This window comes from Rhinatrema bivittatum, chromosome 2 (assembly GCF_901001135.1).
Source record: "Rhinatrema bivittatum chromosome 2, aRhiBiv1.1, whole genome shotgun sequence".
In the NCBI taxonomy this organism is placed as follows: domain Eukaryota; kingdom Metazoa; phylum Chordata; class Amphibia; order Gymnophiona; family Rhinatrematidae; genus Rhinatrema; species Rhinatrema bivittatum.
This window is the reverse complement of record NC_042616.1, coordinates 157,314,501-157,342,268: the sequence shown is the minus strand read 5'-3', so window position 1 is coordinate 157,342,268 and position 27,768 is coordinate 157,314,501. Positions and strand designations below refer to the sequence as shown.

Below are 27,768 nucleotides of genomic sequence, written 5' to 3'. Positions count from 1 at the left end.
CTATAATTGCTAGGGTCCGTGGGATCCAGATTATTCTTTAAGAAGTGGATGGACCACAGGTTTCTTTAAACTAGTGGGAATAACACCTTCAGTTAATGACAAGTTGATAAGATGAGAAAATGTAGGGGAAGAGGTTTTTCTATAATCTTAAAAAGAGTTGTATAACAGTTGTTTGAAGGGCACATAGAGTCATTAGAGTTAATTATAAAATCGTTAACTTCACTGGAAGACACAAAGTCGAAAGCATCCCAGACAGATAAAATTTGAGAAGAGGCATTCACATGTCAATTTGGTACAGTAGAAAATGTGTTTCAATCTTTAAGTTAAAATGGATGAGAAAAGATTCCGCAGAAGGAGAATCAATCACATCAGTATTAGGGGGGTTAGAACTAGTGAGTCTTTTGACAATAGCAAATAGACTTTAGGGTTATAACCAATCTTTTGAATTTGCTGAGAATGGTATTCTTGTTTGGCATCAATAATTAACGATTAAGAACATAAGAAATTGCCATGCTGGGTCAGACCAAGGGTCCATCAAGCCCAGCATCCTGTTTCCAACAGAGGCCAAAACCAGGCCACAAAAACCTGGCAATTACCCAAACACTAAGAAGAACCCATGCTACTGATGCAATTAATAGGAGTGGCTATTCCCTAAGTATAATTGATTAATAGCCGCTGCTATTAATTGCATCAGTAGCATGGGTTCTTCTTAGTGTTTGGGTAATTGCCAGGTTTTTATGGCCTGGTTTTGGCCTCTGTTGGAAACAGGATGCTGGGCTTGATGGGCTTGTTACATAGTAACATAGTAATGATGGCAGAAAGAGACCAAAATGGTCTATCTAGTCTGCCCAGCAAGCTTCCCAAGGTAATAACTACCACTCCGTGCAGGTTACTCCCATGTTTCTGTTAAGGGTAGTAACTGCTGTTCCATGCCGGTTAAACTTTATTTATTCCCATCCTCTAGGCTTTAGGGATCCACAGTGTTTATTCCATGCCCCTTTGAAATCCTTCACAGTTTTAGTCTTCTCCACTTCCTCCGGAAGGGCATCCCAGGCATCCACCACCCTCTCAGTTAAGAAATATTTCCTAACATTGGTTCTAAGTCTTCCTCCCTGGAGTTTCAAATCGTGACCCCCTAGTTCTACCAAATTGTTTCCAATGGAAAAGGTTTGTTGATGACCATGGATCATTAAAACCTTTCAAGTATTTGAAGGTCTATATCATATCACCCCTGCTCCTCCTCCCCTCCAGGGTATACATATTCAGGTTCTTCAACCTCTCCTCATAAGTCATTCGATGGAGACTACCCATCATTTTGGTCTCTTCTCTGGACCGCCTCCATCCTGTCTCTGTCTCCTTTGAGATACGGTCTCCAGAACTGAACACAGTACTCCAGGTGAGGCCTCACCAAGGACCTGTACAAGGGGATTGGGATTATTACTTCACTTTTCTTATTAAATATTCCTCTCTCTTTGCAGCCTAGCATTCTTCTGGTTTTGGCTATCGCCATGTCACACGGCTTCGTCAACTTCAGGTCATTAGACACTATTACCCCAAGGTCTCTCTCCTGCTCCGTGCACATCAGCCCTTCACCCACCAACGCATATAGTTCTTTCGAATTACCACACCCCAGATTGATGACTCTGCATTTCTTGGCATTGAATCCCAGCTGCCATATCTTTGACCACTCTTCCAGCTTCCTTAAATCCCATCTCATTCTCTGTACTCCTTCTAGCGTGTCCACTCTGTTGCAGATCTTAGTATCATCCACAAATAGACAAACTTTACCTTCTATCCCTTCCGCAATGTCACTCACGAAGATGTTGAACAGAACTGGTCCCAACACCGATCCCTGTGGCACTCCACTTAACACCATTCTCTCTTCAGAGTAGGTTCCATTTACCATCACCTGTTTTCTATCCGTCAACCAGTTTGTAATCCATGCCAACAATTTGGAGCTGACTCCCAAGCTTCTCATTTTGTTGATGAGTTTTCTATGTGGGACCGTATCAAAAGCTTTACTAAAATCCAAGTAAATTACATCGAGCGCTCTTCCCTGATCCAGTTCTTTAGTCACCCAATCAAAGAAATCAATTAGATTCATCTGACAGGACCTTCCCCTGGTGAATCCATGCTGCTTCTGATTGAGCAACCCACCGGATTGTAGATAGTTCACTATCCTTTCCTTCAGCAGAGTCTCCACTAATTTTCCCACCTTCGAGGTGATGCTAACCGGCCTGTAGTTTCCAGCCTCTTCTCTGCTCCCACTCTTGTGAAGTGGGACCACCACCGCTCTTCCCAGTCACTAGGCACTACACCCTTTTCCAGGGATCTATTGAACTGGTCACACAGTGGACCTGCTAGCACATCTCTGAGTTCCCTCAGTATTCTGGAGTGAACCTCATCAGGCCCCATGGCTTTGTCCACTTTCAGTTTTCTTAGCTCTTCCTATACATTATCTTCCGTAAATGGAGTTTCATCTACTCCACCCCCTTCTACCGTCTTGATAACAAGTGACGATCCTTCTCCAGGGTCTTCTTTAGTGAACACTGAACTGAAGTATTTGTTTAATATTTCTGCTAATTCATTATCTCTCTCCACCCATTGATCCTTATCCCCTTTCAATTTCACTATACAACTATGTACCTTTCTCCTTTCTCTGATATATCTGAAAAATGTTTTGTCACCTCGCTTTATCTCCTTGGCAATCCTTTCCTCTACCTGACATTTTGCTTTCTTGATTACTTTTTTCATCTCCCTCAGTTTTGCCAGATAATCCTCTCTGAGTTCCACTTTTTGGGATTCTTTATATTTCTTAAAAGCTTTTTTTGCTTTTACTACATCAGCCATCTCCTTTGTGAACCAGATTGGATTCCTATTTCTTACTTTTGTTTACTTTTCTAACATATAGATGTGTTGATTTTGTAATTGCTCCTTTTAGTTTGGCTCACTATTGTTTGACCTCTCCCATTTTCTCCCAGTCTTCAAGTTTTGCCTCCAGATATTTCCCCATTTCTACAAAGTCTGTTTTTTTTAAGTTCAAAACTCAGGTCTTTGTGACACTTTTCTGGATCCTATTTGCAATATCAAACCATACTGTTTGATGATCACTGGTGCTGAGGTGGGCACCCACCCAGACATTAGAGACATTAGCCCCATTAGTGAGCACTAGGTCAAGTATAACTCCTTCCCTCATGGGTTCCATTACCATTTTCTTGAACAGAGCACCTTGCAGGGCATCCACTATCTCTCTACTTCTGTTAGATTCTGCAGAAGGGATTCTCCCGTCCATGTCCGGCAGACTAAAGTCACCAACAATCAACATTTCCCCCTTCTTTCTCACCGTTATAATGTCTTTGATCAGATCTCTGTCTAGTTATTCCGTTTGAGTCAGAGGCCTTTACACCACTCCAGTAAAAATGGATGTACTGTCATCTTTTTTTAGGACGGCCCATAATGCTTCTTCTCTATCCCACTTTCCTTGCAGTTCAGTTGCTTGGATATTATTTTTGACATAAAGTGCTACTCCTTCCCTTTTTTTGTCCTTTCAGTCATTCCTTAACAAGTTATAGCCCGGTATGGCCGTATCCCAGTCATGAGAATCCATGAACCATGTCTCCATAACAGCAACAACGTCCAAATCTGCCTCCCCCATTAAGGCCTGCTGGTCTGGGATTTCATTGCCCAAACCGCGAGCATTTGTAGTCATAGCTTTTCAATTTTTCTCCCTTTCTATGTTGCACTTCCTAGGAACCTTTTCTGTTTTTCTGAGCTGATTGATTTTGTTATTTTCACTTCGCATGTCCGTCACAGGTCTTATTCTGCCAGAATCTACTGTTATCCAATTGATTCTGAGTTTTTGAATCCTGGATGTCTGATAATTCTGTGGGAGTGGGGGTTGAGGTACAGGTTGCTGTAAACTTGGGGAAGGTGGATGCCTGATTGTCACATGTCTAGTTCTACCAGAGCCCACTGTAAAACACTTTTTCCTGTGATTCCATAACTGCTATGGGAGATGGGTGACAGATGGATGTTTCAAGGAAGGGGAGGTTAATTGAATCCTGGCCAATTGCTCCCTTAGATGCATCAGCTCCATTTTAATTTTAGACAGCTGAAGGCAAAAGAGACAGCCCTTGGTTCTCCAAATGATAGGTCTTGGGACATAAGCACCATAATTGTTGTATTGAATTAAAGCCATTCTCTCTGATTAATTAAAATCCTAAAGATAAGGTAAGGTATGGTTAGTCCCTAGCAAAGATTTTTAATAGGTATTTGAACTAAGAACTAAAAGCATGTGTTAACCAGTAAAGATTAATAGGTAGAATATGCAAACCAAATTTTACAAGCAATATGATAGTATAAGTTATATCTAGGCTGTTAGGAATTAGTAAGTAAATGGGGATGAGGTAATTGAAGCTAATTATTTAGGAGACCAGGGAAGAGTATATACAAAAGTAAAGCCAGTGGTGGGTGGTAGAGGGGCAGGGAGGGAGGGAGGGAGATAAACAATAGCTAGGGAGACAGGCTGTTCTTTTTTAATTCTTAGCCCTAGAAAGCAGACAAAATAGCTCTCTTTCAGGTATCAATTTCAAATCAGCCCCTTTCTAACAGACAAGGCACAATCTTTTGCAAATATAAAGCCCTATTACATTAAGCACAGATAAATAAAATAAAATTGCATTTAGTTTCAGCAAGGCTTTGGCTCATGAAGATCCCAGCTCCAAAAAGATTCAGTTAATAAAAATCAAAAGATACTAGCATGTTCTGAAGAAGGCCGATTCTGCTAATTGCGTTCCGATTTTCTTAATGTTTGATGGGCTACTTTGATGGACGAATTAAGCCATGGTTGTGACTTAATTTCTAACAGAGCTATTTCATTAAGAACAGCGTCTAATATAGAATCCCATTGTGAAAGGGCATTGGTAATGTTAATGTAGGATATGTTTTCAAGCAATAGTGCAACAGTAGAAAAAAAGAGTGTCATCAACAATACCGCAATGTGGTAACCTGGAGAATGTCTGTGAAGTTTGAGAGTTCGATTGAGAAATCTGGATATGAAATTCAATAAGAAAATGATCAGACCAAGGAATGTGAGAGACATTCAGGGATTGTGAGCAGTAATGCTGAAGGGATTCATTAACGAAGATGAGGTCAAGCGTATGACCCAGCTTGTGAGTAAGAACTTGAATTATTTGATGCCAGCCAAGTCATGATTGAATATCTAAAAAGAAGGCGAAATGTTGGGTTTGTGGATTATTGTGGACTCTTGTTCAAAGTGGCGATGACTCCTCTCATGGGGAGGGGCCTCGTGGGGAACCACAACGATTGGCTGGACTCAAGTAAGCAGACACTGAGGAAAGAAAGCTTTATTATACTGCTGTTGAAGAGTTGAATCTTGCCCAAGGAACGGACAGTACTGCAATCCAGCGATAACACAGTAAGCTCAGACAGTCTCTGTAGTAGACGGTCTCACCCAGATGTAGCAAAGGTGTGGTAGTGTTCCACAGTGCGGGATAGGCCGAGCACCTGAAGGGTGGAATGAAAAGAGCTGGAGCGTAGTGATACTCACAGAGTATCAGTGCTGATAACTTTCTTAGGTGGTTGAATGAAGAGAGGGACCCAAGGTCCGAGATGCAGGATACCCTGAGTAGAGTAGGCCCTCGAGAAGCAAGTAACTAGGAGTGTTGAGGGTTCCTGAAAGAAAGCAGAAAGGATCCCCGAGGAGCGGGTGTCCATAAGGTTAGGCAGATTAAGCCCGGAGGGCAAGTAGACGTGAGGGGCCCCCGAGGAGTGGGTACCCAGAGCTTCCGTAGGAGCGAGATACCCCAGAGGGTGGTGAGGAATCCAAGCGAGCAGCTTAGAAGTTGTCAGAGTAGCAAAACTGAAGTCCTTGCTAACTCGTTCAATTGGAGCGGAGCGGAGGTTTAAATACCCAGAGGTACCGACGTCATGCAGTGAGGCTGCCCCTGAGGTTCTCACCATGACGCACTCAAAAACGTAGGCAGCATGCGCGCGTGTGCCCTAGGAGGCCTCAGGAAGAAGCATGGTGGACGGGGGCACCCATGCTGGCTCGGAGACGCCGAGGGTTTCGGCAAACAGCAGCGGAGGCAGCCTTTCTTCCAATGGAGGAGGAAATGGGTAAAAGAGAGGTGAGGCAGAGCGGTCGCAGCTGTCTGCGACCGATGGACACAACAGGAAATTGGATCAACATTAACATGCAAATTCAAATCTCCAAGAACGATCATATTGCTCAAATCAAATCTAGAAAACATTAATTGCTCTAAAAAAGGCGATAAATCAGTTTGTAAAAGCTTGGAAGAATAAACTAAACAAACTGAAAAATGATTTAAAGAAATTACCAACATTTCAAGTGAAGAAATATCATTAAGGTGCTCGATTTTAATGTTCTAGGTACTTTTGTAAATAAGTAGAGCCCCACTTCTTTTTTGACGAGGTTGTGAGAGAAATGAATACCCTGGAGCACAGATTTGATTTAGAACAATATAATTAGAATTGAACAACCAAGATTCAGTGAAATAGTAAAAATATAATTGTCCTTCATGAATGAAGTCATATACTAATTGATACTTGCTCCTGATTATTTGGGCATTGATTAAACAAATCAAAACCTCTGAAGATAAAAGATCAGAGATCAGCGTGTGCAGGGGTACTTGTTTAAGACAAAATGGCCAATGAAAACATTTGTGGATTTTAAGTGAAGAAAGATTACCATACATTCCTTGACCAATAATGGAATGGATCGCAAAGGAAGAGGTATTAAGACCATTACCCACAGTCAAAGCAGACACGGCAGTACTAGCGCACACGAAGGAGCGCACAAAGGAGCTCCTTCGTGCGTGTGACAGAGTGTGTGCACCACCGGTATCACACGCCGGCTCTTTACCCCGACCTGGTGATGTCATCGGGGGCGAGGCCCAAGGCCATCATTGTAAAGGGAGCCGGCGGGAACATCTGAGGCTTAATGCAGGCTCTTCCATAGGATCCCAAAGAAGCAATACGGCTCATTGTGTCGGGCAGAGTCAGGTAGGCAGAAGCAGTCAGACCATAGCCGGCGTCACATGCCAGCTCTTTATTCCCCTGACCTGGTGATGTCATCGGGGGTGGGGCCCAAGGCCATCGTTGTGAAGGGAGCTGGCGAGAACATCTGAGGCTTAATGCAGGCTCTTCCTTAGGATCCCAAAGAAGCAAAACGGCTCGTTGTGGCGGGGAGAGTCAGGCAGGCAGAAGCAGTCAGTCCATGACCGGTGTCACATGCCGACTTTTCACATCCCCTGACCTGGTGATGTCATTGGGGGGAGGGGCCCAAGGTCATCAATGCGAAGGGAGCTGGTGGAAACATCTGAGGCTCAATGCCGGTGCTCACTGAGAAGCCCAAGGTAGCAAAACGGCTTGTTGTCCCAGGGAGAGTCAGGCAGGCAGAAGCAGTCAGTCCATGATCAGCGTCACATGCTGGCTCTTCACTCCTGTCCTGGTGACGTCATCGGGATGGTGGAGCCCAAGGCCATCGATGTGAAGGGAGCTGGCAGGAATATCTGAGGCTCAGGCAGACTCTCCTTGAGGACCCCAAGATAGCAAAATGGCTCATTGTGCTGGGGAGAATCAGGCAGGCAGAAGCAGTCAGTTACCTCCGGAGCCCTTTTTATATACTTGGGTTGCACTGGCCACCTTCCAGTCTTCAGGTACAATGGATGATTGTTTACAAATTACTTGTAATAGGTCTGAAATTTCATTTTTTAGTTCTTTCAGAACCCTGGGATGTAGACCATATGGTCCAGGTGATTTGCTATTTTTCAGTTCGTCAATCTGACCTACTATATCTTCCATGTTCACCGTGATTTGGGTCAGTTCAACTGAATCATCACCCTTGAAAACTGTCTCTGGAATGGGTATCTCCCCAACATCCTCCTTAGTAAACACCAAAGCAACGGATTCATTTAGTTTTTCCACAATGGCCTTATTTTCCCTAAGTGCCCTTTTAATCCTTCCATGCTGTGCTTTCTGCTCCTGCTGCCTGCTTTGCAGAAAAAGAGAGTCTAAAGAGGAACCCCGCATGGACGCATGGTTAATGGCATGCTGGGCATGCTCAGTGTGCCTGTCAAAATTTCTAGAAACTTTGACAAAAGTTTTCCATGCCGGGCTCCATCTGATGAGTTCACCCATGTTTGAGGACTACCATCCTGCTTGTCCTTGGAGAATCTTAATTTTGCAAAAGGATAAGATCATAATATTGAATATGTCATGTTGCCAAATAGTCACGGAGATGTGGAGGACACAGATTCCCCATTGCTCAAGAGCCATTTGTAACAAATATATGAATATGTCTCCACTAAATGTGTTAGTAATTTCAGTTACAATGTCTTGTGCTATTTGATATCTTATCCTTGCAGAATGTGATTACCAAAGACGTTGAATTGCTTTGATTTGGGTGACTACAAATGCTGTTTAATAACGTGGTCACATACTTTAAATCTTTACTTTTTGGTTCTGTCTTTTAATTTTGTGGTTTTTGTTTTAAGGGTTCACTAGTTTAAAGGTTTGGGACTCACATGACCTTGCATGCTAGAGTGCCATTGGTCATTCCAACTAGCACATTTCTCACATGCAAGACCATATGGCCTAGGCCATAAAACTGAAAGCTCATTGCATGCTCCTAAGGAAGACAGGAAGACCAAAACAGGAAACACCTTACTGTGGAGCTTCACAAGTGGCTTGTGTTGCCTTCTCCAGAGAGCATACTCTTTGCTAACTCTTGGGTACATGGGTATGTATGTGAGATGGGCATTATCTAGCTAGTGTTCACCTGCATATGCTGTCCAGGGGAAGAGCTATAGAAATGCTTGTCTAGAGGTGCTGTGGCAATGTCTTCACTCTGTTGGTGACCAATCAGTTGTATAGCTATGCTATTGTCATAGTGCAGCTATAACCAACCATTGGCCTCTTCCATTGTGAAGATCTATCACCTCTGACTAAACAATGGGCCTTCTCTTTGTGTCTTGCACAGAATGCTGTCATCACATAAGCCTTTAGTCAGAAGCCTATTTGAAAAGTACATAAAGCACTAGGTCTTGTTCATCTCTAGGGAGCAGAAACATACATCTGCAGGTTCCAGACCCAGACAGCACATAGTATACATGTAATTCTTGTGTGGTATCAGGTGAAGTGACGCTAATCACCCCACAAAAGATTACTTAAGGCCCCTTATTTGTGTCCTCATTCAACTTAAAATGCACTAAATGAAAAAGCTTTTTTAGGAATGACAATTTAAAAAATATATCATGTACTTGCAGACTGCTAAAACACTATGTTATCCCAGAAAGTGGCCTCTATGTAAAGCTGCTGTATGACAACTGAGAAATAGTCACGGAGGTGCGGAGGACAGAGATTCACCATTGCTCAAGAGCAGAAACTGATGAGGCCTGCTGTTGTATGGGAGCAGGTAGACTTCAACAGACTGGCTCCCACCCCTGTACTGCCTTGGGTTGTTGATCTGTACATACTTATTAGCTAAGGATAATTTCACACAGCAGCCTCTATGACCTATACATAGAGGCCACTTTCTGGGATGACACTGTGCTTTAGCAGGCTGCAAATAAACTGAGAAGCATATCCATTAGGCTGGGTAGTGGACAAGTAATTCGGTTACAATTAAAAGCAGAACCTGTCCCTTATAATCATCAGGATAAAAGTGCCACTTAATATATCACCCAAAAACTATGCAGCTACATAAAACAAATTATCTGGAGGCCTAACCTGCCAGCATGGACATATGGCAAAGTAAGCTTCAAGTGATATGACCTTGTGTGGCAGGCTCACTGTCTAGTTATCAGGACATCTTCTACAGATAAGTGGGTAAGTAGGCCTCTATCTACAAAAACAGAACATCAAATAGGGGTCCTAGCAGGCCTCCTGCCATCTCCCCACCCCCAGGTTTTATCAACCTGCTGGCCCAGACCCCTCCCCCAACCCATTTATCTTGTGAACATGAAAGTACCTGGCATAATGGCACCATCTGCCCTCCCCCTTCCCTCCATCCCCAAAATAAGTAGACATCAAAATCCCCCAAAGAAAGACAAGCAAAAAATAAAATAAAATGACTACAACCGCACTACACAATATTGAAAAGAATAACACCTTCCTTTAGAAATATGAGAATGAAAGCTTCTTTTTCTGTTAATAGCCTTTGTACATGTATAGATAAAGTGTCTTCAGTATCAACTTCAAAATAGCTTGTTCAGGGAGACATAAAACCAAACTTTACTTAAGGCATATAAAAAGAATAAGATTATAAGTATTCATTATACTTACCAAGTCGATACAATACAGAATAAATATTTGCCCTCATGTTCTCAGAAACATCCATAATAGCAATGCTGGGGCAATTAGCAGGCATTGAGATTATTCCTTGCTCTGCTTGCAAACGGCCAACCAATGGTTGCTTTGCATCTGAAAAGTTCAGCAACATTATTATAATCATTGAACATAATAATCACTTGGAATTACTTTATGAATTGCATAATTTCATTTTAAGAAATCACTTTGTTGTATACCTGGTTCTTCATGTTCTTTAATTAGAAATAATAATTATGCTAATTTTTTAGCTTGTCAAATCCAAGATTCAACACCTAAAAAATAGGGGACTCAGTAGACTTCAAGGGAAGGTTTCAATCAGATAAATACTCTCATGGGCAACAATTTGCTAACCACCAAGGTAGAAAAAAAATGGTGCATCTCTAGTAAGAAATGTGGTTGCATAAGTGAAAGCAGTCAGATTTTGCAAAAATAACATTATTTTAACTTTAATATGATGGATTTATTTAATAAATTTAAACATGCCAATGTGACATGAAGATCTCAAGGAGTAAATGAAGATTATGCTGCCCATTTACTAAGTTGCAATAACATGTTTGCTCACAGTACAATCCATTACCCCAGGCAAAATGGTAATGAAAGAACAACAATGATCCCATTCACATCTGCCCCACTGGCACCAACTTCAAAATGGCTCATGCTGACCCCATACACTCCTTTGCCTTGCAAGTATGGGGCCATTTTGAAAGATGGTGCCAGCAGAGGAGAAAGTGGGGATCATTCCTGGCCCTTTAGACACTCAATGGCTATGGGGTAAGTCAGAGGATGGGGAGGGGTTTAATGAAGGGGATGGCACTTATTTGGATAAGGGGGTAGGGCTTAAGAAATGAGGGAGGGATTAAAGAGTGCTTAATTTTTAAAAATCTTTTCCAGTTATGACCTAGGGAGGAGGTGGGCAGGTGGTTTACCACAGATCATTAGGAAATTGTTATCTGGTGGGATGGTGGAACTTTTACAAGTGAAAGATGGTGGCCATGGGAGGTGGGGCTACCATCATGCGTTGATGTGCTCAGAAACATGTGAATTTCTCAGCTACAGCAATGTAAGTAAAAACTTTATGGGATTTTTAAACTGCGGTACTCAGGTACAGTAGTTTAGTAAATTCCACAAATTTTTAACTTGTGGTACAACAGCACTTCCAGCACCGTTTTACTGCAGTTTAGTAAATAGCGCCCTATGCCATCTAACCAACAATCATGTTATAGGTAAGAAACAACAACTCCATTTACCATTACCCTTTATGACAAAGGGTAGTGGTAAATAGAGTTTTCTCTAAGAAGGGGGTTGTTACTAGCAGTGTGTCTCAAGGATCAGTCCTTGGACCAGTTCTTTTCAATATTTTTGTGAGCAACATAACGGAAGGGTTGTCAGGAAAGGTTTGTCTTTTTGCCGATGATTTAAAAATCTAGAACAAGGTAGCCAGTAAGGAGGTGAAAGCATGAGGAGGGATCTAATGAAGCTGGAGGAATAGTCTAAGGTCTGGCAGCTAAGATTTAATGCTAAAAAATGCAGCGTAATGCATTTAGTATGCAAAATCCCAAGGGAAAGGTACAGTATTGGACGTGAAATTCTTCTAAGCACAAAGGAAGAAAGGGATCTGGGGTAATTGTATCTGATGATCTTAAGGTGGCCAAACAGGCGGATAAACTAACGGTAAGAGCCAGAAACATTTTTGGCTGCATAGGGAAAGGAATGGTCAGCAGAAAAAGGGAGGTGATATGGCCCCTGTATAGGTCCCTGGTGAGACCTCACTTGGAATACTTTGTACAATTCTGGAGACCACACCTTCAAAAGAATATAAATAGGATGGAGTCGGTCCAGAGGGTGGCTACTAAAATGACCAGTGGTCTTCATTATAAAGCATATGGGGATAGATTTAAAGATCTAAACATGTATACCCTGAGGAAAGATGAGATGGGGAGATATGATAGAGACATTCAAATATCTCAAATGTTTCCATGCATAGGAAGTGAGCCTTTTTCAACAGAAAGGAGGCTCTAGAACAAGAGATCATGAGGTGAGATTGAAAGGGGACTCAGGAGTAATCTTAGAAAATATTTTTTTTACAGAGAGGGTGGTGGATGTGTAGAACAACCTCCCAGTGGAAGTGGTGTGGACAAAAACAGTACCTGAATTCAAGAAAGCATGGGATAAATATAAGGGATCTTTCAGGATGTGATGAGAATTATAATGCTAAATTAATTGGACAGATGGGCAGATTGGATGGGCCAAATAGGTTTTTTCTGCCATCATGTTTTTATGTTTCTAAGAAAACTTAATACAAATCTGCTTAACAAAATAAGATTTATTTATTTATTTGATGCTTTTTTTTATACCGGCAGTCATGATATAATCATGTCATGTTGGTTTACAGGGAACCGGGGTACAATAACCTTAAACATTAACATAGCAAAGAGAAGCAAAGGTTACAATGAAACAGGGGTAATGGAACTGGGGGAAAAAGAAGAAGACAAAGCATAAAGTAACTCAAAGACAAAAAACAATTATTTGCAGTGTGCTGAATGTTCAGTAATGATAGCTATGGCGAATCAGTGAATTTAGGGAAAGGCTTGTTTAAATAACCAAGTCTTAAGCCTTTTTCTAAATGTCAACAGGCAGGGTTCTTGTCTGAGTTCAGGGGGAATAGCATTCCAAATGGTTGGTCCCGCTGTAGAGAAGGCCCGTTCTCTGGAGGCTAGATGATGGGTGGATTTAGTTGGGGAGGCGTGCAGGGATCCTCTGTAGGTTTCTCTGATAGGTCTAGATGAGGTGTGTAGTCTGAGTGGGAATTGAAGGTTAAGAGGGGCTTGGTTATGGATGGTTTTGTGGATGATGGTGAGGGACTTGTGTAGAATTCTGAAACGTATTGGTAGCCAGTGTAGATTTTTGAGGATGGGAGAGATGTGGTCTCTTCTGCAAGAGTTTGTCAGGATTCTGGCCGCCGCGTTTTGAAGCATCTGAAGTGGTTTGATGGAGGAGGTGGGGAGAGCTAGCAAAATGGAATTGCAGTAGTCTATCTTGGAGAATAGGACGGCTTGGAGGACAGTTCTGAAGTCTTGAAAGTGTAGAAGTTGTTTAATTCTTTTTAGTACCTGTAGTTTATAGAAGCAGTCCTTGGTTGTGTGGTTGATGAATGTTTTTAAATTCAGACGGTTGTCGATTAATACTCCTAGGTCTCTTGCTTGGGTGACAAAGGTGTTAGTGAGTGACCTTTGAGGGGTATCACTGTTGTCTGGGGAAATGAGGAGTTCAGTCTTAGCTGAATTGAGTATCAGGTTTAGGTTAGTGAGGAGGAGGTTGATCTCTGAGGCAATTTTCCCAGTACTTGAGTGTTTTTGTAATGGATTCTGTTATGGGGATCAGGATTTGCATGTCGTCAGCGTACAGGAAGTGTTTTAGTTTTAGGTTAGTTAGCAGTTGGCACAGGGGAAGGAGGTATATATTGAAGAGAGCGGGAGACAAGGAGGAACCCTGAGGAACTCCTAGTGAGGAATTGATGTGAGGGGACACTTTATTGTTGATTCTGACTTTATAGCCTCTGTTACTGAGGAATGATTTGAACCATCTGAAGGCAGTTCCTGTTATTCCGATGTCAGATAGTCGGTTGAGGAGGATGGAATGGTTTACGGTGTCGAATGCCGCCGAGAGGTCAAGAAGAATTAGTAAGAAGGATTGTCCTTTGTCCAAACCCATGATGAGGTGGTCTGTCAGAGAGATGAGGAGGGTTTCGGTGCTTAGTGCCTTATGCCTTATGGAATCCACAGTGTCTTACATTCCCTGCTGGCCAAATCAAAAAACCCCAGGTATGCTCCACAGTGTATAGTGCTTCCACCACACTATCAGGCTGGCCCAAGGCTGATCAATTCAATGAACTGCCATACCTGATTAAAGACCAGAAAGAAATCCAATAGCCTATTGAATATAACAAAGTAAAAAGTATCAAACTCAATTTCTTTACCAGGATAATGAGTTTATAAAAGTTCAAGAAACTGAAAAAAGAACTGGAAAAGTATTATGGTCTGCCTTTTGCAGAACTAATTTTATTTCTGTGGACAATTTTTGAATCTTTGTAGACTATGATATCTTTGTAGACTATGATATCTTTTAATCATGTAAACCGTTTTGACAAAAACTCATTTTATAAAACGGTATATAAATTTTTTAAATAAATAAATAATATATTTTTTAAATGCATGGGCTTTTGAGACCACATAAGTCCATTCTGCAGTTGTGTATCTTTGTAATATATATAAGACTTTCCTTTAGACGATATCCCTTATACTAATATTCAGTATGCAACATGAAACACTCCCCAAACAAATCTAGTACTTCTGATATGCACCACTACAAGCATTAATGTATACAAACTAAATGCTGAAGACCTTTCATCCTCTCATTAAGCAATACACTTCAAATAATTATGCTTTTGTACATTTTAATAAAACCTACCAACAATCCTCTCATTTTCGTCACGTCTGACACCAATCTCCTGCTCCTCTTGACGCCATAATTGTATTAAGAAGTTGCCAATAGCTTGGTTTTGATTTCCTCGCCAGGTGACAATGTGGGAAATGCTTTTCGGGTTTTCACAAAACTCAACCACAATTCTGAGTATTAGGTTGTTCAAGTTCTTCTGATTTAACTTTTGGTGAAAAAAAAGAAAATGTGAATAGCTTGAATTCAACTTATCAGGGAATACAATATTTGTCAACAAATCACATTGCTTCATTTCTTTTGGTGAGGTAGAAATGATGGAAGCAAAATAATAAATTAATTTTTAAGCGATAGGGATCATGATGGGAGGGTTTTGTTAAACAGCATTTATTTGAGAAGGTGAACATTTTAGGAAGGGGTAAGGGGGATTTTGTGGGGTTGGGATGGATGTATGTGGTTGTATGTTGATGTTATTGTGTAGTTATTACTCATTTTGTTCCAGGTGCTTTTTGCAAGGGAATGGGTAAAAGTAAATGAATAAATGAAAGCACGAGGAAAACTCAGAAGTTCATTAGTGGTGGCAAAGAGAAGGAAAATTTAGAGACTGAGTAAGGTCTGCATTATTGCATTAGGGAAGAAAATGGGTAGACTAGTTGGTCCTTACAATTTGCTGTTACAATAAATCGCTTTAGGGCCTTATCGAGCGCACTAGGGCCTTATTGCCCACGGTAACACCATAACGCATGCAATAAATAACGCATCGATGTGTAGGCAAATTTTTAAAATTTAGGAAAAAGTGAAGAGTTTGGGCGGAGTTTATGAAAATAAGGGGTGTTCAATGTTGCATGTGATACAGTAACGCACACTATCACATGATTTAACGCCAGAAAGAATTACACCTTTTTACTGGATTTATGCTGGGCGTTATGCCCAAAACGGGATTTGCGATTTTTATCGCAAATTCCTTTTTGGGAAGAGAGTGGGAGAGGGGAGGAGAGAGAGAGCACCTCTGGGAAGGCACACATATTAGTCAACTTTTTATACTACTGTAGGAGGGCCTACTAGTAACTCGGGGTGAGGTTTTGCTGGTGGCCTAGGTTTTGGGGGCAGTTTTACATGCAAAGATAGAAGTACGAACAGCACAGTACACATCAGTGAAGGAAAAGTACACAAAGATGAGATTTGTACATTGTATTCTCAAACTAGCTTGACAGCAGCTAGGTAGAGAGTGCATCAAACTAGGTTGAGAGTACATTGTAGAAATCTGTTCTTTGTGTATCTTTCATCACTCAAAATCACATCAAATCTTCACTGATGTACACTGTGCTATTCATACATCTGACTGTGTATATAAAACTGCACCCCCAAAACTTAGGCCACCACCAAAACCTCACCCTGAGTTACTAGTAGCCCTGCCTACATTGGTATAGTTTACTTATATGAGAGCCTTATAAAGAGTCTCTCACTCTCTCTCTAGGCAGCAGCCCAAAAAGTGGTAAAAGCTTGTCTGGGCACTTCTCAGCTTGCAATGTGAAAATATCGCGGGCGCAATAAATTTAATGCATGTTGTGATAAAATACCTATGTGATATGATAATAAAAATTACTTTGCTATGCCCCCCCCCCTTTTTTTTTTTTAATCGCAGGCGCTATTATTGTGAAATTTATAGCAAAATGATGAATCTAGGACATAGTTTGTTTATATGTATGTTTACAAGATTTTAAATCAATAAGCCAACATAAATTCTTCTCCCACATTTGTATTTTGCTATTTATAGCTCTATATACTCAAAGAAAATAAAAAATAACTTGTGTTTACTTTGTATTTCTGTCTAGACCCTGTCTAACTTTACTCCTTTTTTTTTCAGGACCTAATCAGAACCCATTGCAATATAGCATTATGAAAAATAGGGGGAGATGTCTTAAGAGTAGGCTTCAGAATATCTTTGTGTTTGGTACATTGAGCTTTTTTCTCCCTTAATCCCTATCTCTGTCAACAAAATTAGACGTAATCCCCAGTTTACACAATATCCTCCCTCAGCAGCAAACTTAAAAGGGTGCCTTAAGGAGCTCTTTGTTGAAACAAAGAATCAATTATTTCATGTTGCTAGAGAGTGATACCTATTTTATATTCCCCCAGGGAATATATGAGCTATCTCTACATTACTCCCAGCCAGATCTCCCATTTGGCAGTGTACAATCTTGTCATAGAGTCTACCCAAAGAGTGAAAATAACATTAAAGTTATTTTCTTAACACTTCAGTGCTTGTCTTGCTGTGTCAGCTGCTTTCTGATCATTGCAAGATCATAGCAAAGAACACTCTCTACTAGAGCTTAGCTGGGCAGTGCTCTAGTTGTAAAAGTTAACAAGTGGAAATCAGCATGGTGTGTCAATAGGTTGCAGGAGTGTATGGCCAGCTAATAAGAAATGTCTGGAGCTGAGCAGGTAGCACTACATGGCATAACTCATGCGGCCAAAAAAAGAAATTGAGAAGCACTGAGAGCCCCACCAGTCTCTCCTTTCTGCCCACTTCTACCAGTTTCAATCCCCCCACCAAGCTCATTCCACGAATCTCGTTCTCCCATCCAGCAGATTCACACCACACTAACTCCTCACCCAGTCTGGTCCCTCTATGAAGCACTCTCCCTCCAATCCAGTTCCACCAGTCTCTCTGATCCTCTCCCCAAATCAATTCCCACCACTGTCTCTCAATTCCCCTTTCCGTACTGTTTCTCCTCATCTTATCCCCCATTCCCTTCCTCATACCCATCCTGCATCCGATCCTTTCCTTCAAACAACCCTCCTCTAAACATCCCTCTGATCAGGGTTAGCAACATTTTCCTTTGGGTCCTAGGCCAAAGGAGTATGACAAATGGTGGGAAAAAAAGGATGTCTGATATCAAGAGCAACATTTTTCTCTTGGGTAAGTTCAGTGATTAGTGAGGAAAGAGGAACAGTGGCAATCTCCACTAGCCCATGAATACATCACCCTCCCTCTCCTCATGGCTGCATCCAAGCATGACAGTGATCCGCATGCAGCAGAAGCAGCATTAGTAATGAAAGTCAGGATAGGGTTTGTCAGCCAGTGCAAGCTCACAGACCCTGCAGTAGCCCTAAACCCTCCTTATACAGGGCTTTCTATAACCACAAGCTCCTGTGAGGGGAGAGCCGCTACAGGGCCTGTGGACACATTCTGGCTACAGGTCCCACACTAATTTATACTACTAATGATGTTGCCAGCTGAGGCACTTGTGACTTCAGCTGAAGGTTTTGTTTGGGGTCCCGACCTACCGTTTTGGTTACCGACCCATAGTTTGGGAAGCCCTGCTCTAGCATGTCCCAATGAGACAATGACCAATCAATACTGGGGTAATTGAAATCTCCCATTATGACTGTGTTGCCAAATGTATTTACCTTTCTAATTTCAGCTAGTATTTTAGTTTGTGTCTTCATCTTGGCTAGGTGGACAGTAGAATGCACTTACTTCTATACTCTTACCTATCACACATGGAATTTCTATCCATAAAGATTCCACGGTGCATTTTGTTTTCTGCAGAATTTTTATTCTGCTTGCTTATGTATCATCCTTCTACCAATTTGATATGCCTTGTCACATCAATATAATTTATATCCTTGTATCACAGCATTCCACTGATTATCCTGCTTCCACAACATCTCTGAAATGCTTATAACGTCTATATCCTCGTATAATGACATACATTCTAACTCTTCAACCTTACTACATAGACATTTTAAAGCATAGTTTTTATTTCTAGTTGTATTGGCAACCTGCTTATTAGCAGATGGTACAGGCAGTGGTAGAGTCATTCACATCAATTTATCTGCATCTATTTCGGCTGTATCAGGCTTAACCACAAACTGTCTACTGGGATATTCTAAATTCCATGTTTTGCAAATATCCTTGGAAGATACCTCCCTCCAAACTATGTGCTTCTTAGTGACTACTGGCTTTTCACCATGGTCTAGTTCAAAAGCTGATCTATCTTCTTTTTAAATGTTTTCACCAGCAGCCGAGTTCCACCCTGATTAAGATGCAGCCCGTCTTGTTGGAAAAAGCTCTCACTTCACCCTCACAAATATAAAGCTCTCTTTCCTGCACCATTATCTCAGTCTCATATTTAGACTCTGGAACTCAGTCTGCCTCTGGGGTCCTGTGCATAATTCTACTTTGAAAATTTGGTTTAGAGTCTGCATGTACTTTCAATATTTGGAATTTAGCCCAAAGTGGACTGTTATAAAATTACCTTCTTAAACTGTAGAACAGAGCATATGTCAGTCATTACATAAATCATTTTAAACAGTTTAAAATTGTATAGAAAATATACAAAAGTTTACTATTGCACATATTCTAACAATTATACTGAAAATAAAATATATATTTCTACCTTTGTTTTTTGAGGCAATAATTATAAGGTATGCAAGTCATAAGGTATGCCCTGTGACACTGGGAAGATACAGCACGCTACTCGCCACGTACAAAAAAATTATTCATGACACAAAGCGCGACTACTATAGTCAAAAAATAAAAAACTCCACCAATAACTCCAAATCACTATACAACATAGTAAGCAACCTCATACCTGAAAACAACAATAACACCACATCACAAAAAAAAAATTTAAGCCAAGATCTCACCATGTTCTTCAAAAACAAAATCAGCAAAATAACGGGTAACATCAACAAATCCACGATGACAGAAGAACAAATATCTGTTACAAACACAATAACATGGTCTAATTTTGATCCAATCTGAACTATTGAAACAGAAAAAATGCTAAGAAAAATCAACCCAGCACGCCATGATTTTGACATAATCCCAACACGAGACCTAAAAGAAATAGCTCATACCGTTGCTCCAACTATAGCGGCAATTATTAATAAATCTCTCAAAGAGGGTGAACTACCAGACAAATTAAAAACTGCAACGATCAAACCAATAATAGAGAGGAAGAACCTAGACCCAGATGATCTGAACAACTCCGTCCAATTTCAAACCTACCCCTACTCGCAAAATTAACGGAGAAAGCAGCCCTGGTGCAACTCCATGAACATCTCGAAAACAACATCTTACATCCTACCCAGCACGGCTTCAGGAAAAACCACAGCACCAAAACCCTGCTACTTAACTTAACAAACAGAATATTAAGATGTTTTGACAACAACTTAAGCCATATACTCATCCTACTAGACCTCTCCGCCGCGTTCGACACAGTAGACCACAAAAGTCTAATATCAAGATTAGTAAACATCGGGCTGTCAGGCAAAACTCTAGACTGGTTTACATCATTCCTCAAAAACAGATATTTCAAAGTCAACTTCAACAATAACACCTCTGAAGCAATCCCCCTCGAAACTGGAGTACCACAAGGATCTGCCCTCTCATACTACATGTATGCCGATGATATCCAACTCCTCATACCAATAACCTCCACCATCGAAGATGCAATGATTCTAACAGCCTCTTACCTTGAATCAATAAGAAACATGCTAAACCACCTGAAGCTATGCCTAAACATGAACAAAACAGAATGCATACTGATAGAAAGAAAAAACTCAGGATTAAAAATCAACCACTCCATACAAATCGACAACATATGTATCCATCTAAAGGACAGCGTAAAAGACCTCAGAATTCAACTCAACTACAAAAAGTTGAGTTCTGAACTCAACTACAAAAAGCACTGAACTCAACTACAAAAAGCACATCTCAACGAAAACAAAAGAAGGCTTCCACAAACTGCAAATCCTCAAACATCTAAAGCCACTACTACACCACCAAGATTTCAGAACCGTCTTACAATCACTGATATTCACTAGCTTCGACTACTGCAATTCACTCCTACTAGGTCTTCCAAAAACAATATTAAAACCACTACAATTACTACAGAACGCATCAGCCAGAGTCCTCACCGGCAAAAAGAAACCTGACCACATCACCCCTGTACTAAGCAGGTTGTACTGGCTACCTGTAGATAAAAGAACTGAATTCAAAATACTAACCATCCTACACAACAGAATATACAAAGCTGAAAACTCCTCCCTAAACAACATCATACAGGAACACAGATCACAACGTACTACACGAACCTCAAGTAAATTACAACTAATGTCCCATTGCTACCTTTAGCCAAGCTATCCAACGTACGAAACAGAGCCATATCCATAGCAGGGCCTACACTCTGGAACTCACTACCAGAGTACCTAAGCTCACAATCCAACACCAAAACATTTAAAAAAGAACTCAAAACATGGCTCTTCCGACAAGTCTTCAAAGATGGAATTGGGTAACCACACGTAACATAACTAACACATAACCACCGTCAATTATATAATTACAATTTCAAGACTATTATTGAAAACTTTTAACTCTCTTACTTACTGATAAGGATAATACTCCATATTTATTCATAGGCTTATATAAAATCATTATTCGAAGGCTCAACTTGAGTCAATAATCGCTTCTGTTGTGAAGGGCCTTGAAAGGCCTTGCATTCTGTTAGCAACAGGGGTGCTACGGAGCGATCCCTGCTGGGGTTTTAGTGTGCCCTTGGGCCTCAGCCCGACCCCAGACGGATCCAGGACCGAACCGAGGGTTGACGGCGTGTTCCACCATGGCTGACGGTCTGACCCTCTGCCAGGCCGGCAAGCTCCCATGGCCAACAACATGATGATGTTGGAATGTGAATGGTCCTCCGACCATTCCGAGCCCTTTCGGACCTGCTGCATGGAACAGCATGGAGTAGCAGGCCTGGCCTGAGGTTGAGGGCAGACGGGCCTTGACACGAAAACATGACAGCAGACTCGATGCAACGGCATTGCGGACGAAGACATGATAGCAAGACCAATGCAACGGCATCACGGACGAAGACTTGACAGCAGGATCGATGCAATGGCATCGCAGACGAAGAAGACGTGACACCAAAGCTGATGCGATGACATCACGGACCATAAGAACATAAGAAAATGCCATAATGGGTCAGACCAAGGGTCCATCAAGCCCAGCATCCTGTTTCCAACAGTGGCCAATCCAGGCCATAAGAACCTGGCAAGTACCCAAAAACTAAGTCTATTCCATGTTACCATTGCTAATAGCAGTGGCTATTCTCTAAGTGAACTTAATACCGTGTTTCCCCGAAAATAAGACATCCCCCAAAAATAAGACCTAGTAGAGATTTTGCCGAATTCTTAAATATAAGACCTCCCCCGAAAGTAAGGCATCCCTTGTAAACAGGGGCGGATTGACCTATCGGGGGATCGGGCTTCCCCCGGTGGGCCGGTCAATCCTGTGACATCATTTTTTTTTAAATTTTTTTTTTTTTAAATAAAGTTTCCAAAGTATTAGGGGCAGACGCGAGCAGTGGTATCCCGAGGGGAGCCAATGTCCCCGGGCACAAGAAGGCTCATGCGGCCGCTGAGCCTCCTTGCCCGAAGAAAAAGATCGCGTTCAAATGCGCTGATGCTCTTCCTCCTTCCTGCCTATGCGGCCCCGGAAGTAAACGTTTCCGGAGCCGCGTGGGCAGGAAGAAGAAAGAGCATCAGCGCGTGCAGAAGAGGAGCCGCCGCGGGCTGCTGCGAATCCCAAGTCGCAGCGGCCCAAGAAGAGGAAGAGGCCCGGTAGCGAGGAAGAGGCCCAAGAAGTTCAGGGCCACTGCAGAGCCCATCCTGCGGCGACCCGCGAAGAGGAGGCCTGCAGTGATATCCCGAGGGGAGCCGATGCACCCGGGCACAAGGAGGCTCATGCGGCCGCTGAGCCTCCTTGCCCGAAGAAAAAGATCGCGTTCAAATGCGCTGATGCTCTTCCTCCTTCCTGCCTATGCGGCCCCGGAAGTAAACGTTGCCGGAGCCGCGTGGGCAGGAAGTAGAAAGAGCATCAGCGCGTGCAGAAGAGGAGCCGCCGCGGGCTGCTGCGAATCCCAAGTTGCAGCGGCCCAAGAAGAGGAAGAGGCCCGGTAGCAGGGCCGAGGAAGAGGCCCGAGAAGTTCAGGGCCGCTGCAGAGCCCATCCTGTGGCGACCCGCGAAGAGGAGGCCCAGAGGTGAGAGAGAGGCTGAGGGTCTGTAGAGGGTGTGTGCGTGCGTGTATGAGATGAGTTGAGAGATTGTGTGTGGGAGTGAGGATCTGAATGTTTGCAGAGGCAGCATGTGAGAGCCTCTGTGTGTGTGAGAGAGACAGCGTGTGACGGTGAGAGCAAGACAGCATGTGGGAGTGAGAGAGAGCCTGTGTGTGTGAGCGTCAGACAGCATGTGCCATTGAGAGACTGTGTATGAATGATTGTATGAGAGACAGCATGTGACAGTGAGAGCCTGTGTGTGTGTGAGAGAGAGAAATGCATGTGAGAATGAGAACCTGACTGTGTGTTTGAGGGAAGAAGACGGAGAGAAAAGAAATACGGAAGAAAAAAGGACAATATAAAAGGAATTGGCAAAAAAATAAGAAAGGGAAGGTGGAAAAAAAAAAAGCCTGTGACCAACCGATTAGAAAACTAACATCAGCCAGCAAAGGTAAAAAAAAAAAAAATTACTTTTAGTGATTGGCACATGTAATCTTTGGGAATGTGCAAGAATAGCACTTTCTCTATGCGGATCTCACAATGTACGAGATCAGCATGGAGAAAGTGGAAGCCCACGGGGCCTGCACAGAGGAGGCAGCAGAATGGGCTTCAGTGTCAGTAGCAGCAATCGGCGCCTCCCCAATAGCCATGTGGCAGCAGTGACAGTGGCATCAAGATTACTGACATCTGGGGATGGTGGCAGTACCAGTCGGGGGACCCTTTCCAAGCAGTGTGCAGAGCTTCAAAAGCAGCAGAGTCAGCCCAAGCTGACTACCATGAATGCTGCACACTCCTACCTCTCTCTGACAGCACACTGGTGAGGCATGGCTGACGCAGGGGCAGCCAGCAGCTCAACGGTATTAGACATCCCCTGAAAATAAGGCCTAGTGCAGCTTTGGTAGCAAAAATTAATATAAGACACTGTCTTATTTTCGGGGAAACAGGGTAGCAGGTAATGGACTTCTCCTCCAAGAACTTATCCAATCCTTTTTTAAACACAGCTATACTAACTGCACTAACCACATCCTCTGGCAACAAATTCCAGAGTTTAATTGTGCGTTGAGTAAAAAAGAACTTTCTCCGATTAGTTTTAAATGTGCCCCATGCTAACTTCATGGAGTGCCCCTAGTCTTTCTATTATCCGAAAGAGTAAATAACCGATTCACATCTACCTGTTCTAGACCTCTCATAATTTTAAACATCTCTAACATATCCCCCCTCAGCCGTCTCTTCTCCAAGCTGAAAAGTCCTAACCTCTTTAGTCTTTCCTCACAGGGGAGCTGTTCCATTCCCCTTATCATTTTGGTAGCCCTTCTCTGTACCTTCTCCATCGCAACTGTATCTTTTTTGAGATGCGGCGACCATGCGGTCTCACCTGGAGCGATATAGAGGCATTATGACATTTTCCATTTTATTCACCATTCCCTTTCTAATAATTCCCAGCATTCTGTTTGCTTTTTTGACTGCCGCAGCACACTGAACCGACAATTTAAATGTGTTATCCACTATGACGCCTAGATCTCTTTCTTGGGTTGTAGCACCTAATATGGAACCCAACATTGTGTAATTATAGCATGGGTTATTTTTCCCTATATGCATCACCAGTGGTTGATGCGACGGCATCCTGGACCAGGATCGATGTGATGACATCAGAAACAAGACATGATACCAAGAGTGATGCAACAGCATCCAGGACGAGACGAGGAACTGATGAAGTCCAGTCCAGACGAGACGAGAAGCTGGGCGGAAGGACATTGGCACTGTCTCTCAGGGCGCCCTACTCAGCCCACCTGCGGGACTGAGTCGCGGACCATCCTGTCCCACTGAGTGCCCTACACAGCCCAAGGAGGCTGGTCACGGACCACGCTGGGAGCAGGACAAGCGCAGGGAAGGATCCAGTTTAAGCAGAACTCCAACGACGGAGCCGATGTCGCCCAAAGCTCCACCAACGGCTGGCAGGACATGACGGCTCAAGCGCACAGGACACCAGTCCACCTGTAGGCTAGTCCACGATCGGGCACACATCATCCGAGGGACCCCTGGCCTAACAGGTACCAGAAGGCTCAAAAGCACTGAAGACAAAGACTCAGGAACAGGACATCAAGGAACCTGGAACATCAGGAAACAGAAGACCAAGACGAGATACCAGGACACCTGGACAGGGACCTCAGGCACGAACATGACTTGGCATGACGAGACGAAGCAACAAGAACTCCATGGAAAAGACAAGAAGACCTGACAGAGCTCTGGCAGGCAGGAGCCTCCAGAGTGAAGCAACTCCGATGCAAGGCGAAGACTGAATGACGGAAGCAGCCCTTTTATAGGGCTGGGCAGGAAGTCCACTCCCTAGGTGGGGTCAGCCACACTTCCTGTGGCTGGCCCTTTAAATCCTGAAAAGAGGCGTGCGCCGGCGCCTAAGGAGCAGGAAGCAGGGCTGTGCAGGACCGTGGACAGCGGCCTGCACAGTGTCTGTGCGTAGAGATGCAGGGCTGGGCCCGAGGAGCAGGCCCGATGATGGCAGCAGCTCCAGCCGCTGAAGGAAGCCCTGGGGGCAGCTCCAGCCGCCGGATGAGACCGGGACTTGTGGCCTAGCGCCGCGAAGGAGACGCTGACGTCAGCGGCAGCTCTATGCCGCGAAGATGGCCAGGAAAGTCCGCAGCTCCGGCCGCGGTGAAGAGGACGAAGCAGGGCGGCCTCCGGGCCGCAGAAGGAACTTCAATCCGCGGCTCCAGCCACACCAGGAGGCCTGACGTCGGCAGCACCAGCCGCGTCGGGTGAAGAAAGCAGCAAGGGTGAGTGAGCCTGCTCGTGGGGGGACCTGCGGGCAGGGAGTTCATAACAGCTTCTTTCCAGATTTTACATAATTCGGTGTATAAACCATAACGCATCCCACGTTATTTAAAATGTTGATATAAATTATATAAAGTTGAATTAACTATTGCTGTTCCTTAAACTGTTTGTTATCAGTTGCTTCCAAAATGTATTAAGTTGTTTTATCTGTAAACCGGAGTGAAAGCAGATTGCTAAACTTCGGTATATAAAAGCTTTTAAATAAATAAATAAATAAATAAATAAATAAATATTCCCACTTGTCTGTTTTCTGAGTTCTTTCCTAGTTTGATTCTATTTTACCTTTCCTTATTGCATCTCTTCCTCCATGTCTCCCTCCCCTTCACTTCCCTTGCCACAATTCTCTTTCATCTCATCTCATTTTGTTCTTCACCTATATCTACATTGCTTAACTTTTGTTCATGCTAGTTTTTCATCTTTATCTCAAACCTTTCCACCTCCTTTTTCAGTCTCTAACCTCACTCCCTCCATCTCTCACCCATCCCTTTCTCTTCCCCCTTCATTTTCTCTCTTCAGATTTCTTGTTTGGCTTCACTACCTTTCCCCATGTCTCATCCCTATTGTTCTAAGCAAGTCTTCCATCTCTCCCCTTCTCTGGTTATCTAAGTGCTTTACTTTACTGCCTCTTAACCTTCTATCTCCTTCTTAGTACCTCTCAGTCTCTATCTTCCTCTCAATGTTCACCAATCAGAAGTGTAATATCAGGCTTTTTGGTTAAGGGTGGTAACCACTGCATCAAGCAAGTTATCCCCATGCTTTTGTTGGTTACTGTTTGAGTTCAATTTCCTCCCCCCCCCCCCCCACCCGCAGTTGAAGCAGAGAGCAATATTGAAGTTGCATCAGAAGTGTAGTATCAGGCTTTTTAGTTAAGAGTAGTAACTGCCACATCAAGCAAGTTACCCCCATGCTTACTTGTTTTCCCAGACTGTACAGTTCAATGTCCTTGTTGGTTGTTATCTGAATCCAATTCCACTTTCCTCTTTTCCCCTGCTGTTGAAGCAGCGAGCGATGATGGAGTTGTATCACAGTATGAAGGCTTATTTGTTAAGGGTAGTATCTGGCACACCAGCAAGTTACTCCATCCCTCTTACTTCATTCCCCTCCCCCTTGCCTTTAGGGATCTACAGTGTTTATCCCATGAACCTTTGAAATCTTGCACCATTTTAGTCTTCACCACCTCCTCCGGCAGGGTATTCTAGGCGTCCATTACCATCTCCGTGAAGAAATATTTCCTGACATTGACTCTGAGTTGTCCTCCTTGGAATTTCATTTCATGAACCCTTGTTCTATTGGATTCTTTCTAGCGGAAAAGGTTTGTTGTTGATTTTGTATCATTAAAACTTTCAAGAATCTGAAGGTCTGTATCATATCTCCTCTGGTCCTCCTCTCCTCCAGGGTATACATAGTTAGGTCCTTGAACCTCTCCTCATAAGTAATTTGATGGAGACTCCCACCATTTTGGTCACCCTTCTCTGGACCGCCTCCAACCTGTCTCTGTCCCTTTTGAGATACGGTCTCCAGAACTGAATACAGTACTCCAGGTGAGGCCTCACCAAGGACCTGTACAAGGGGATTATCATTTCCTTTTTCTTACTTGATATTCCTCTCTCTGTGCAGCCCAGCATTCTTCTAACTTTAGCTGTTGCCTTGTCACGTTGCTTCACCATCTTTAGATTGCTAGAAACTATGACCCCAAGGTCTTTCTCCTGTTCCGTGCATAGCAGCGCTTCACCCCCATCGCATACAGTTCCTTCGGATTACCACATCCCGGATGCATGAGTCTACACTTCTTGGCATTAAATCCCAGTTGCCATATCTTCAACCACTCTTCAAGCTTCCTTAAATCACGTCTCATTCTCTCCACTCCTTCCAGTGTGTCTACTCTGTTGCAGATCTTAGTATCATCCACAAATAGTCAAACTTTACCTTCTATCCCTTCTGCAATGTCGCTCACGAAGATGTTGAACAGAACCAGTCGCAACACCGATCCCTGTGGCACTCCACTTAACCACACAAAACACCCAC

The 27,768-nt window shown here is 43.0% G+C and overlaps 1 protein-coding gene across 2 annotated transcripts in view; it reads right to left on the bottom strand.

Annotated features, from left to right (window-relative positions):
- Positions 1-27,768, bottom strand: part of LOC115084217 (GTP-binding protein 10-like) — a 665,348-nt gene that overhangs the window by 332,510 nt on the left and 305,070 nt on the right. For both annotated transcript variants that reach the window (XM_029588786.1, XM_029588784.1), the window contains exons 17-18: positions 14,839-15,031; positions 10,327-10,464 (exon numbers count right to left, since the gene is read on the bottom strand). In XM_029588786.1, the coding sequence (XP_029444646.1) occupies positions 10,327-10,464; positions 14,839-15,031 (331 nt within the window). The remainder of the gene's footprint in view (positions 1-10,326; positions 10,465-14,838; positions 15,032-27,768) is intronic.